Source organism: Diceros bicornis, chromosome 17 (genome assembly GCF_020826845.1).
Source record: "Diceros bicornis minor isolate mBicDic1 chromosome 17, mDicBic1.mat.cur, whole genome shotgun sequence".
Lineage (NCBI taxonomy): Eukaryota > Metazoa > Chordata > Mammalia > Perissodactyla > Rhinocerotidae > Diceros > Diceros bicornis.
The window spans coordinates 55,293,199-55,306,996 of NC_080756.1; the positions used below are offsets into that span (position 1 = coordinate 55,293,199).

At 53.6% G+C, this 13,798-nt stretch overlaps 1 protein-coding gene across 2 annotated transcripts; it reads right to left on the minus strand.

Annotated features, from left to right (window-relative positions):
- Window positions 1-21: 21 nt before the first annotated feature.
- Window positions 22-6,361, minus strand: LTBR (lymphotoxin beta receptor). 2 transcript variants are annotated; one of them, XM_058558990.1, is made up of 10 exons: window positions 6,103-6,361; window positions 5,867-5,963; window positions 5,494-5,619; window positions 5,263-5,415; window positions 4,790-4,886; window positions 4,550-4,641; window positions 2,462-2,569; window positions 2,112-2,137; window positions 1,273-1,504; window positions 22-908 (listed from the first exon to the last, which is right to left on the minus strand). In XM_058558990.1, the coding sequence occupies exons 1-10, from the start codon at window positions 6,196-6,198 to the stop codon at window positions 667-669; spliced, it is 1,269 nt and encodes a 422-aa protein (XP_058414973.1). In that variant the 5' UTR covers window positions 6,199-6,361; the 3' UTR covers window positions 22-666. The 2 variants fall into 2 exon arrangements, with proteins under 2 accessions (XP_058414973.1, XP_058414971.1); XM_058558988.1 differs by having other exon boundaries at window positions 6,082-6,361.
- Window positions 6,362-13,798: the final 7,437 nt, after the last annotated feature.

Sequence of the window (13,798 nt, forward strand, 5' to 3'; positions counted from 1 at the left end):
AAATCCCAAGAAAATCAATGATCTAGGTCTCAATCTCCTCTTTATTTGCAGGTGGTTACAATTTATAAATATACTCGCCATTTTCCTCCCCCTCCAAAGCTCTGCCTATACCTGGTAACCCGACCCAAATCCCCAGTTTTTAGTGACTCCCCTTCCTCTCTAGGAACTCTAGTCCTCATGTGACTCCATCTTCATACAGGGTCTACCTCAGTCCACGTGAAGGGCGGGCCCTCAAATGGCCTCTGAAGCTTGGGGATGAGCACCACGAATCCATTAGAGGTCCTGGTGACGTCCTTGCAAGTGACCATGCGGCTGGCTCCCTTCTGTGCCATGCCTAGGGTGCAGAGTGCCATGGTGGGCAGCAGTCAGCGTCGTATGCCCTGTCCGTGCCTGAAGCTGAGCTGGTGCAGCCCCAGTGGGCAGGGGGTCTGCAATGAAGTCTCAGGCCTGCTCAGGCGGTGGTGAGAGTCCTGTGGTCGGCACTGCACCCAGCCAGTGCTTGGCCTTGCTCTCTGAGGCCTGGCCCCAGGCCCTGGCCTCCCCAGGCCCTCTGTCAATCCTGTGTGGATCAGGCAGCCTCGGGGAGAAGGTGTTCTTACACCTCCCTTCTCCTGGCTTTTCCCAGACACCATCAGGCAGGGGTGACAAGTTGGGTCCTTGGCCCTGTTAGAGGGCGTGGCACCCCAGTGTCTCTGTCTCAGCCAGGTGCCAAGCTTTGCCATCTTCCTGGTAGGGCGTAGAGAGCCCGAGAGGGCCAGGGGTACCCTCTTCGGGGATGGGGTACGGAGGCTCGGGGGGAACTGGCGGGTCTCCAGGGCCCCGTGCTCCCCCCAGCACTGGCCCATTGTAGATGTAGATGTTGCCAGTGACAGTCACAGACCCGCCGGTGACATGAATGCCATTGGTACCTGTGGAAAGGGAGGCAGAGTGAGAAGGGCGAGGGGGCACTGTTGAGAAAGAAAGGCCTGTGTGCCCCCAGCACCAGACCCCCTGCTTCCCGAATGCCCCTGTTCTTCCGCCTTCTCCCCTTCCCTCTCTGTCTCTGCTCCCATTTGCTACTGGTTTCTTGAGTTCTGCGTTCATTTCTCTGTCTCTGGCTTTTTCAATCTCTTCCTTCTCTCTAGTTGGGACACTCCGGCTAGCTGTTGGAGTCTCTGTCTTGTCTCTGTTTTCATCTTCTCATTTCCATCTTGCTCGCACTCTCTCTCCCTGCCAGCCGTCCCTCCCACCCTTCCCCACCCCTCTTCTCCCTGCCACCTGCCCCAGACTCACCGTGGGCCACCTGGCCTTGCTCTGGGAGCTCAGCCTCCAGCTCCCTGGCCTGGGCCAGAGGACTCTGCTGTTGTAGCACGTCTTCTTCCAAAGGTGGGGTCGTTGGGGGGAGCCCGGCCAGGGCTGGGGACAAGTCTCCAGAGGTGGGCAGAAGTGGCTCTACCAGGTCAGGGAAATGGGGGCTGACCCTTGGAGGATCCCAGCTTCCATCAGGAGCGTTAGATTCCTCTCCCTGAAGGAGAGAGGCAGAGAACCAAGCAATGACGTGGGCCTCAGGCCCATCTTTCTTTAATTCCCACGCCCCACAACACACTTAGGTAGCTCATTGCCCTTCTCTACTCCTCATCATTCTCCCTGCCTCAGGGCCTTTGCATCTGATGTTCCTTCTTCCTGGAGCACTCTCCCCTGGATATCCTGATGGCTGGCTCCTTCATTTCTTCAGCTCTCTGCTCAAATATCAGCTTATCAGAGAGGCCCTCTCTGTCCACTCTGTCTAAGATAACATACCCCATCCTCTGCCATTGTCACTCACTGTCCCCCTACTCTGCTTTATTGAGCAGTTATCACCACCTGATACATATTTGTTTAATGTTATTCTTGCTCCACTGGCATGTGAGTCCAGGAGAGTGGGTCCTTTGTTTTGCTCACTGCCATATCCACAGTGCCAGAACAGTGGCTGGCACACGGTGTGCTCGATAAATGATTAGGTGAATGAATGAAGGAATGTTGAAGCCTGCACGCTCTTTTCCTGCCTACCTCATCTGGTTCACCCACCCCCTCTGCCCCGCTGCCTCCCCCTCCTGCCCGCCCCCCGCTGCCTTCTCAACCTTCCCCGTTACCTCTGGATGCCTCTTGAGCAGGGATCCTGCAATGGAAAATTGGAAAATGAAATGGGTATGGGGCCTCTGGCAGGCCTCAGACACCCAGGCTTTCACCCTCCACACCCCACCACGATGTGTTGCTGCCCACCTGGGGGGCCCAGAAGGAACAGGCTACCAATACCCTTATCTCCAGCCTCAGAATGGGGGGCTTGATGGAGACACTGTCTATGTTGGGGGCAGGCATTGGGAGTCTTGAGGGTGTGGGGGGCCAGAAAGGTTGGCATCGGGGAAACTGAATATTCCCTCTAGCCTCCCTCTCCCATCGAGGTGGGGACAGATGCCCAGGCCTGCAGCCGGCTCCTTCCTACCTAGCTTTCTGCAGAGAGAGGGGTGGCTCTTCCAGGTGCAGGCGAGGACGGTGGTGAGGAACAGAAAGGAGACCAGTGGCAGCAGGATGGCCAGCACCAGCATAGTTCCTGCTGGGACAGCAGACAGGAGGGGGCATGATGACCCAGAGAAGGGCAGAGGGGAAGGGAGTTAAGGGACAGCTTTCCAGTTCTCTGGGCAACTCAGACAGAGGAAACTCAGCTTTTCCCTTCCAGTCCCACTGCAGTTCCTAAAGGCAGAATTACGGAAACTTCCCTTGGGTTACAGAGAAGGGGAACCAAGCTGGACTTGGGGAGGACCTCCTGACAGCCAGGATAAACTCTGTCCTGGATGGAGGTGTTTGGGGGTGATGCAGGTGCCCCCTCACTTAGAGACCAGGATGGGGATGGGGGCAGTCTCGTGGGTGAGGACAGGAGCTTGGACTGGTGGTTTTCAAGGGCTGGAAGTGGGAGGGGGAGGCAGTACAGGGAGGGTGGGGCTTGGGGTTGTAAGTAGACTCAGGCCACAGGGTAGAGCCATGTTTCTATGGATGTGCCCATCTTACAGAGAGGCCACCGTAGACGCTGAGATTGCCCCTCTGTACCTGTGGGGGTGTTTACAGGGGTGGGAGAGTGCGGGAGCCTCGCTTCTGAACTCTGCCTGTGGCTGCCTGGGAGAGGTTGCAAGGTCTCCACCCCCTTGCTCAGGGCAGGCTCCAGAGGGGAAGGGAAAGGGAGGCTGGGAGTTTGGTTTATCAGGCCCTGATACGTAGCAGTGGATAATTTCTGTCCTTCTATGGGCCTCAGTGCTGCCATCGATAGCATGGAGTCTACAGTGGCATCAACTACGCCCGAGGAAGGTGGGGAAGACTTGCACATCTGCATACTGGGAGTTTGCCCTTTCTGATACACATAACTCTGTGTTCTAAGAGAGGACAGAATGGGAGGCCTGGGGAAAATGGGACCTGGAGTCTTGGGCCCCTGGGTTCCTGCCCAGCTGTGTGACTTCTTAAGTCATTTCACCTCTTTGAGCATCAGTTTTTCATATATAACTCGAGGAGGTTAGCTTACATACTCTCTATAATGCCAATCAGATTTGATACATAGTTAAAAATCAATAAGAGGAAATGGGAAAATATTTATGATAGAGTTGAATGAAAAATCAGGTTACAGAACATTCAAATGACTCCTCTTTTAGAAAAAAAATGACATGTGTAGACATACATAGAAAAATGGGAGGATATGTTCAAAAATGTTGATTGGATATGCTAGATGACAGTGCTGTGGGTGACTTTGAGTTTTGTTTATCTGAATTTTCTAACTTTCTCCAGCAAGCATGTACCATGTCATGGGCTTCGGAGTAAGAAAGACATGAGTACAGGTCTTCATAACACCAGTTACCATGTGGGCAAGTCATGTAACCTCTCTGAGCCTCGGTGCCCTCATCCAGTTAGCGAGGGTAACAGAACCACTTCATAGGATCATTAGGAAGATTAAATTAGTCAGTGAATGTCAAGTGTTCACAGAGTGCCTGACACACCAGCTCTCAATAAATGGAAGCTACGGTTATAAATATTTGGTAATTTAAAAAAGTTAATCAAATAAACTCTCCCCCAATTAATAATGGTTACAGTCATTGGAAATATCCTGTAATAGTCTATTAGGCGAGGAAATCAATAACCCTACAGAAAAGGCCAAGAAAGAGTCCAGTGTGGAATCATCTCTCTAACAATGAAAGTGTATAATCCAATAAAGAGTTATTCAGTCTACTAAAATGGATTATGTGATGGTGGCATGTCCAAAATGATGACAATGATTTCAGTTACAATTACATCTCAGTGCAAGACTGTTCCTCAGCACAATATTATATATAATTATAAGTTATATGTATGATATATAACTTAAAAAGTGTGTGGGTGTGTTTGTAAGTAAACTGGCTTAGAGATATTCCAATTTCTCTTTAAGGAACTTTTCTTCTTGCCCCAATTCTGAGAGGGAAGGATTCGTCTTTTCCCCATTTTCTTAGAAGGTTGGAATTAAGGCATTTTCCTAGACGCCCCCTCCCACTGCCCCTCAGCCCTGGTCCCTCACCTGGCAACTCGGGGTTCTCTGACGGATTTCTGCAGCTGGTGTCAAACTGGGCGGTGCCTGGAGCTGCCTCCACCAGGCCCCGGTCCTCACACCTGTGGAGGAAAGGGAGGCAGGCCCAACTCAAGTGGGCTCATGGCTGGAAGTGGCGAGGCAGATCCCAGGGAATTGAGCACCGGGGTGGGGTTGTCAGCAGCCGGGGCTTCTGGGAGGGAGGGAGGATCATGGAGGGGGCACACTCACCTGGTATGGGGCTGGCAACGGGCGCTGGGGGAGGAGGTGTTCTGGAAGTACCCTGCCTTACAGGGAACACAGTTGCTGTTAGCCTCCCCGACTTCATCTGGCAGGAGAAAGGCAAGGCCAGCCAGAGTGAGTGGGCAAAGGAGCCTCTTGCCCAGCTGTGAGCTTCCTTTACGCCCACTGGATGGCCATCCCCGCTCGCCCACCCCATTCTGTAGCTGGCACCTTCCTGACCTCGCCATTGCCCGAGCTCCTCCAGTGCTGAGAGGAGCCCCCCTGAGCCCCTGCACTCGTCCCAGTTCCATTTCTCTGCAGCTCCCTTCTGTGAGCCTTTCACAGGGAGTGAGAAGAGGCACTTTATGCCAAAGGGAACTACATGGGGGCTCACCATGGACACAGTACCATGCTCCCTGCCCTCATTCAAAATCACCCCCACCCAGCCTCCTTCCTGCCCTCTGCCCTCAGTGACCTCTGACCTTTGGGTTCGGCTTCAGTGCCAGGTGGGCAGTCAGAGAGTGGCTCGCAGTGTACACACTCAAAGTTCCAAAGGACGCAAAATGTTCCTGGCTGGCAGCGGCACTGAGTTTTCTGTTTGCTAGTGCAAGGAGCAGTCTCCTCGAAGCCCAGCACTGGTGGGAGAGGGGAGAGCTCAGAGGAGGGGCTGGGCTCCAGGAGATCCCGGCCCGCCCCAGGCACACCCCACTCACTCTGGTCACAGGGCCGGCACAGCTGGCAGATGAAGAGATGGTTCCAGTGCTCGTTGTAGGAATTTTCGGGGCATGTGGCACAAGCTGTGTCCTGGCCATGGCTACATTCAGCTGAGACATGCGTGCCTAGAATGTGAGTGGGGCAGCGGGAGTGTCAGGGGACTGGAGTTCTTACCGTCCCCTCTGCCGCTTGCTGTGTGACGCTGGGCCTGTCCCTCTCGGTGCCTACATAGGAGCAATTCTCATTCCCCTTCTCTGCCAGCCAGTTTTCCTGGGAGATGGTGTCCATCCTCCCTCTGAGGCAGCGAGGTGGACTGGAGTCCCCTACAACCCCCCTCCCCTGTCCAGGCCTCCTCGGGACGTTGCTTCTCACCTGGGGGGCAGCGGGAGCAGCAGACCTGATGCTTGATCTCGTAGTATTCCTTTTCCTGGTCCCGGCAGGTTTGGTTCTCTGTGTGGTATGGGGGCACCTTCAAGGGGAGATGGAGGTGGGGGGAGAATTATTCAGGGGTCACTTGGGGAGGGCAGAGGGACTAGAGAGAGAGCTGCACAGACCCCTCTTCCCTACCCAAGCTTGGCCCCACCCACCTGCACGGGCCCTTCCCTCACCAGTCGGGGCTGGGATGCTGCCAGGACACCGCAGAGGCCCAGTATGAGTGGCCCCCAGGCCAGGCCGCAGGGGGAGGCGGCCCACGGCAAGCGCATGGCGGCCAGTCGGCCAGTCGACCAGATGGGTGGAGGCCCGGGAGGAAGGTGGGAGGCCTGGACGTCCTGGGCAGTGGTGGCAGCAGCCTCCCGAGCCCAGGGGCTGGGACACGGGACTGGCCGACGTGCCCCCGGGGGCCGGAGCCGCCGGGCCTGGCCTGGCCTCCGGGGCTCCAGCGCCGGGCTCAGGAAGTGGGAGTGGAGCGAGCCGGCCACGGGGCGGGGACAGGGAGCGCTGGGAGCTGAGGCCGGCTGTCGCAACCGGGAAGAGGAACAGGCTTGGCTGCCCCGACGCAGGGCGGGAGGGGGCGGCCGGGAAAGCACGTGAGGGCAGCAGGGCCGGAACCGGGCCTCCTCCCTTCTTCGGAAGCCTGACTGGGAGAGGAGGATGGCCGGGCCAGGCCGGGCCCAGCGGGCAGGAAAGGGCAGCAGAGCCAGTGGACAGTCCTCAGATGGGCCTCCCAGAGCCCAGCTGGGGCACAGCTGACCTGGGAACAGATGGAGTTTGAGACAGAGCAATATTCAGCCAGGCGTCAGATCTGAAAAATGGAGAGGGCTGGGCCTGACAAACATGGAGAGTGTGGAGAGCCACAGAGACCCACGCAGACAGCCAGAGAAGCCACATCTGGGAACCAGAAGTCCCAGTTGGCAGACTATCTGAACTCGCGGGTTCCTGTGCTGTTGTGTGATTTTTTAAAATAGGCTACAAAGCAATGACAAGCCAGCCAGCCCTCCCCTCCCCTGATCCAACCCAGTCCACACATCAGTGGATACAGGTCACCTACAAGACACTCCAGAGGGTGCGGCAGCCCCTGCTCCCCTGTCCTTAGAGAATGGGAAGGACGTGCAGACTGAGTTTCCCACGAGTAGGGGCCAGCTGGGCGGATTTGGGCAGCCACAGCCCTCAGTCCTAGCTTCCTCAGCCGGGAGCCTTTGAATCCTTCTGAACTGGAGGGAGCTGAGAGCCCATCGAGTCCAGCCTCCTCTCTTTAAGGATAAGAGGACTGAGGCTCAGCGTGCCATGGAGAGACCAGGACTCTGGGGGGCTTAGTCTGGTTCCTGCCCCCTTTCTTCCTACCATTTCCCTGCAACCCATTAACAACCCCCCCCCCAACACACACACCCTCGGTGACTTGCAGTTGCCTGCTCCCCCTGCCCCCTTATGCCAGGCTCTCTGGTCTCCAAGTTCCTGTGCTCTTGGCTAACTCCCACCTTTCCCTGAGGTTCACTTGGGCTCCGGGAAGCACCCCCACCCCAGGCTGCACAGCACCCCCGCGACTGCTCTCTGTGACTCCTGCTTATCGTCTGCCGCCCCAGCAGGCTGTGTGTGAGCTCTGCAATGGTCTGGACTGAATCTTTAAGTCGGGGTTCCCAGTGCTTAGCACAGAGTCTGGCACATACGACATGCCCAGTACATATTTACAGAGTAAACGAATGATGCCTTGCTCACGTGACATAGCCAGTCCCTGGCAGAACCAACCTAGAGTTCAGGTCTCCTGATTTCTGGGTCCCAGCTCATTCCAGCAACCACACTGCCTCCTTGTGACTCAGGGGTGCCTCCTTTGGCTTGAGGGGCCAACTTACTCTCCTGAGAAAGGTCACCTGGACACTGGTCCCCACCTCCTCCCTGGAGGGCCCTGTTCAGCACTCGTCCTTACCCTGGTTGGTCTGACTGGCTGGACAGGCTCTTGGTGGAGGAGCTGGGAAGTCCTGGTGCAGGAGTGCGCCCGGGGAGGAGGGTGAAGGGGCCGGCCTCACCTTTAGACATTTCACTCTCCTCCCCTGGTGCAGGCCTAGGACCTGTGCTCTGCTGGCAAATGTTTATACGGGTGGTCCAAGGCCACTTGGAAAGGGAAGAAATACCAGAACAGCACGCACTGCTCAGGGCTGCAGCTCTTTCCAGGTCAAGGGAATTGGGGGCTGGGATGGAACTCACCACTGAGCATTTAAATGCGTAAAAGTATGTGTGTGTAGTGGCCTTAGATCCCTTTTTCTCTTTTTATTCTTTATTATGGAAATTCACACATAACATATAATATACAAAAGGAGAGAAAATAGTATTGTGAACTCCCATGTACTCATTACCCAGCTTCAACTCAAGGCCAGTCTTGAGTTGAACAACCCTCCCCCCATGCATCTAATCTCCCCTTAATTATTTTGAAGCAAATTGCAGACATGTATCATTTCATTTGAAAATATTTCAGAATTTTACTCTGATAGGAACTCTTTTTCTTTTAATTGAGGTATAACATATAAACAATCAAGTGCATAAGGTACACTAATCTTATGTATACAGATAAATGAATTTTCACCTTTGTATATTCCTATCTCCCCAGGACATTTCCTGCACCCCAAAAGGTTCCTGCATGCCCTTTCTAGTCAAAGATCCTTGTTTCACAGGTAGGCACTATTTCAGATCCTTTTTAACTCCAGCTGGCTGAACTATATCCTTCTTTCTGCTGCCAGTCTTATGGTGTTCACTTCAGCCTTCAAGCACTCTCTGGGTCCTAAGGAAAGAGCCCTAAGAGCTGGACTTTAATCCTGGCCCCATCATTTCATCTCTGTGGGCCTCTTTTTTATGTGCCAGTCAACTGCTGGTTTGCTTGCAGATCTGTTTTCCACCCTGCCCCTGCTCTGCTCTGTAGCACTACAGGGAACTACATTTCCCAGGCTCCTCTTCCCCTTGGCTTCTGGGTAGGTTCATGCAGTAGGAAGACAGGTGGGTGGAGGACAGGTAGGTGGGAAGAGGGAAAAAGCCGGGCTATTTCTCCCCTCTTTGCTTTCTGACACCTGCAGTTGGTTGTGTTTCTTCCTTCCCTCCTTCCACAATCCTGTCTCCTACCAGGCAGTCCCCACTATTTAGTTCCTGCCAAACAGCTCTGGAGACTTCCGGGTCTATAATGCTACATTACCCTGCTGTCTTTCCCACCCTAGAGATGGTAGCTGCTTCCTGCTCTGCTATTTTCTGGGTGTCTTCACTGTCTCCTGTTGGCTTCTCAGCTCTTCCATCACCCACGTACCAATTCTCTGTGTTAAATTTCTTCCATTTGAAAGACTCAGAGTGTTTCCTGTCTCCCAGCTAGACCATGATTGACAAGTCTTATCAATAAGTAGTTATTATAATGCCTTCCCAACCTTCTCCAGGAGGATGAAGGGAGAGCCATAGGGGTGAGGAATCTACGAATTCTTTGCGGGCAGGCCGTTGTCTCTGCTTATTTCCTTTCCTGTTCTTCACCAGCTTCCTTAAAGTTTGACTGATTTCCACTGGGCAACACAAGACCCAGCTGAGTGCCCCATAGACTCCCTGAATGTGTGGGAATGGGCTCTCCTCCCAGGCCTTCTTCACAGGGAATTGCTGAGAGATCCTTCTTCCCAGAGGCCCATGAAGGATCCAAAAAGGGGGTTGGTGAGAATGAATTCTTCTAAATATTCTTTTTTTTCTCTCCTCTTCCTCACACTGCTCTTAGCGAACTGGTGCCCTTGGAAAGGGTCTGGTTAACACTGACGAATGTGGAACTGATGAGGGTTGTCTTTCCCCAGAGAGTTTGTACTTTCACTGGGGACGATCCCTTAGCCCAGGGGTCTCAGCTGGGGTGACTTCCCCCCAGGAGACTGTTGGCACTATCTGGAGGAGTTTTGATTATTACAATTCACGGGGTACCATTGGCATCTGGTCAGTAGAGGCCAGGGATTGGAAGAGGAATCCTGCCTTTGCCCAAAGGAATAAACTTCCAGTGGTGAACTTCTAAGCATCCTGCCGGTGACTGGACTAGGAGTGGCAGGGAGGGATTTTCTGGTACGTCATTTTAGGTTAAGGAGAAATTCATACAATATAAGTGCAGGAAAAAGGACCACTTTTTCCACAGTGGGTAGCCCAGTGTGGAGAGGCTGATTAGTTCTAAGTGGTAAGAATAAAGTGACTGACTTTGAGTGACTCATTTTTACCCTAGAAAGGATAGAAACTAAAATGGAAAAAGTGAAGGAAATTTAGATAAATTAATAGACCACAAATTAATGGGTTATCAGAGGAAATTAGGATGTTTGATGTTTTGGGGATGTTTTCTCATAGCATATCAGTCTCTGTCAAAGATAAACCTTGGTCTTACCCAAGATGCCAATTCTGCTGTCTTCTCAGAGTGGGTCAACACATAGGGACCACTACACAGTGGAGCAACCAAGATGAATAAGGCTAGTGCCTGTCCTCAGAGAACTCATAATATGGTCCATGCATATGTAAATGCACACACACACACACACACACACACACCAGGATAATAGTACACAGCTGTAAGTGCTGCCATGGAGTACACAAGGCTCTCTCTGGTGGGGTGGAGGACAAAGTGATTACTTCCATCGTCTCCTGTTCCCTAGAGAGCATGAGGCAGGAATACCCTTCAAACTCATAACCCTCATCCCAGTGCAGACCCTCTGGTTTCCCTTCTCTCCCTGTAGCCTCTGCACATTTTATGGCCACACCACAGGGTTAGAGGATGGCTGGTGTTGGAAGGGGGAAGGCAGCCTTGCGTGGGAAGGAAAGGCTGGGGCTCTGGGAGAGGCTGGGGGGGCTTCCAAGACAAAGTCTCAAGGCGCTGGATCTCCCACAGAGCCAGGCTCCACTTCTCTGGACCTGAGGGGAGCAGCGTTGCACTTGGAAAGGGAGGCTCAGCTCTCAGTCTGGCGCTGCCTGTAACCCCTGGGTGACTATGGGCAAGTCACTTTGCCTCTCTGGCTTCAGTTCCCACATGCGTTAAACAAGGGGCCGGATGCAGAGTCAGCTGGAAAGGGCCTTTGTGATTGTCTCGGCGGTCTTACCCACCCGCTCCTGCCCTTTCATTTCTCAGATGAGAGCACTGAAAAGGGCCCAGAGAGGTAAAGTGCCTTTTTCAAAGTAACATAGTGTAAAAGCAAAAATGGAAGTCATAGAATATCTATAACATGGTCCTATTTATGAAAAAACCAATGAATTTTGTCCAATAAATTTTGTTTTTAAAAAATACACGTAAGTCTATAAAAGCACACAAAAAGATACAGATGGATACATGGATTACAGTGGCTCCCTGTGGGCCAAGGGGTGGGAGAGGAATGGGATGAAGGGAGGCTTTTATTGTTCTGCATACTTCTGTATTGCTGGAAAATTGTATGGTGACAAAAATGTATTTGAGTATCATTTCTGCACTATAAAAGATAATATTTAATATGGAGCTCTGACAAAAGTACAGGTCTCAGATTTCTGTTTTTCTCACAACAACAAGCTTGCTCTGGCCTATTCCAGATCTAGAATGCTGCTGTCTCTAGGCACGGGCTGCCACCCCGGCAGCGGGTACAGGGAGACCATGTCCTCGAGCTCGGTCCAGGCCAGCCTGGCAATTCTTCTCACAGAGCCCTTGAGGTGAAAACTCTTTGCCATGCTGCCTTAAGCCAGTGACTGGATTTCAGGTACCAACCAGCAAATAGAAAAGGCAGAGAGGTGCTCCTCAGAACCTTCCAGATCAAACGGGCAGGGTGCTGCGTGCCCCGTGTGTAGGTAGGATCGTCCCTTTTTTAAGCACCTGGCTCAAGGGAGAAGGGAGCTTCTAGGGGTGTCTGCATTCTGTGGGAAGGTGGGGACAATGTCGAGAGCTTCTCTCGGAGCCAGGGAGATAACCCAGGCCCCAGATTGCTGATGAATCTGTGGATTCTGCGTGTGAGTGCATGAACCTTTCTGGCTTTCACAACCAGGTGCAGGGGAGACCCGATTCCCCATGCGTCTGTGGCTGGTGTGTCTCGGAAATAAATGGCAAAAGACCTAAATAGACAAACCCAGAGAAGAAGAATTCTGATTCTGTTTTTCACTCTGCTGTTATTGTTTTGTGTCCTCAGAAAACTGGCTTATCTTTGTGGAGGGTCTGTTTCTTCATCTGGAAAATGAAGAAGCCAGCCTGTCCCTTCCCAGGGGAGGTGTCCCAGCAGGTGTCAAGGGAGGCAGTGGGACTGGGCTTGGAATCCTGGTTGACTCCAGCTCTCACTTTAAGAGGCCACGAGAGACAGCCCAGAGAGGAAGCCACGAGACCGGTTTGTACCCTGAGCCTGGAGTACCTTGCTGCCCTCTCTGCCAGGTAAACTCTTTGTTGTTCTTCGAGACTCAGCTGAGATGCCACCTTCTCCAGGAAGTCTTCTTGAGTCACCTCGAGGTGAGTGCCTCTCCCTCCCTCCCCACCCAGGCTCCCTCAGCAGTTGGTTCTTATTTCTGCCACTAGAATCTTTATCTTATTGTACTGCAGGCCTGTCTTCTGCCACGTCTACATCAGTGCTCAGGCTGGGCCTGTGTCTGCACATCACAGGGACGCCCATGCCTGCTCCGCCGAGGAGGCGGGAGAAGCCAGTGAACACACTAGGGCTGCCTCCTGCGGGATCCACAAGTGGCAGACTTCCTGCCGACACATGCAGGGTGGGGGCTGTGTGGATGGGTCTCCTGTCCTGTGCCTTGCTGGGCCCTCTTTTTGGGCCTGATTCTCTGAACCTCCGCTCCCTGCTTGCTCACTGCTTGGCACTTCTCTTTTCATCCTCTTGTTGGATTAAGTTTGGGACAGAGATTTTGGAGGAAAAACACAGCCCCTACTAATGAGCTTTTCCTTCCTTCCAGGGTGGTGTCGACTTGGGCCACGCCCACCCTCTTCCTCCCGGTCATCTAGCACTGCCCTCACCCCTCCCTGCCCCCTCAGTGCCTGCTGTCCCTGGTGCTCCCTGGGCTCCGGGTCTGTGCCCAAGTGCCCTGTGCTGCCTCTCCGGTGCCCACATTCCTGCAACCCCGTGACCACAACAGAGGACATGACACATTCCTGGCCTAGCAGCCAATGGTGTAAAACAGAACAGAATGTCCCAGGGCCCCGCCCAGCCCCTAGCTTCACCTGGGCCCCTCCCTGGCCTGGACAAGGTAAGGGGTAGTGGTAAGGAGTCAAGTGGGAAGTGGATGGACGGGGCCAGGAAGTGTCCCCACTTTAGTGAGCAGGGAGGAAGCTTGCAGACACCCCTTCTCCTTCCTCTCCAAGATCTGGGAGTGAGGCTGACCCAGGGGTGCCCTTGGAGGGATTCTGCAGGGAGGGGATCCAGCTCTTGGAGGCTCACTTGGGGCTCTCTCTCCTGCTCTGCTGCCTGGGAGGAGAGAGTCCTTTGGGGCTGGCTCCTTCCTCCTCACTCTCCTCTCTCTGCCTCTCCTCCCCATATGCCCTCTTCCATCCCCCTCTCCCAGTTGTTCACCTGTCCTCCTCCACCAAGCTCCCTTTTTTTGCCTTCTCCTTCCTCCTGGTCCCCCTACCTTAGCCTCACCCATCCTGGCTTGTTCTTTTTCCTTGTTTTGCCCTCCTGGCATTGTGTTCAGGATCCTTCTCCTTGTTCAAGATCTCTGGCCTTCACCTGCCATTCTGTCTCCCAGTATCCTTGCCTGTCAGTTCTGCATCACTCCCCAGCCCCTTCTCTAGTTTCCCTTCAGGCCCCCTCTCCGGCCCCAGCACTCTCTGGTCACCTGCCCTCAGGAGCCCTCCTCCCTTTGGAGAACGCTCAGCTCTGACTCCTCCTCTGCCCCTCCCCCTGCCCTGCTCACCTTTAATTGAGATGCTAATGA

What these genes read in the sequence shown, in the direction of transcription:
- LTBR (XM_058558988.1), bottom strand. Translation starts at nt 6,198, where the DNA reads ATGCGCTTGCCGTGGGCCGCCTCCCCCTGCGGCCTGGCCTGGGGGCCA. An exon ending in TGAGGGAAGGGCCCGTGCAG is followed by an intron (nt 5,964 to 6,081) that starts GTGGGTGGGGCC and finishes CTCCCCTTGAAG; the next exon opens with GTGCCCCCATACCACACAGA. An exon ending in CTCTCTCTGCAGAAAGCTAG is followed by an intron (nt 2,138 to 2,461) that starts GTAGGAAGGAGC and finishes TTTCCATTGCAG; the next exon opens with GATCCCTGCTCAAGAGGCAT.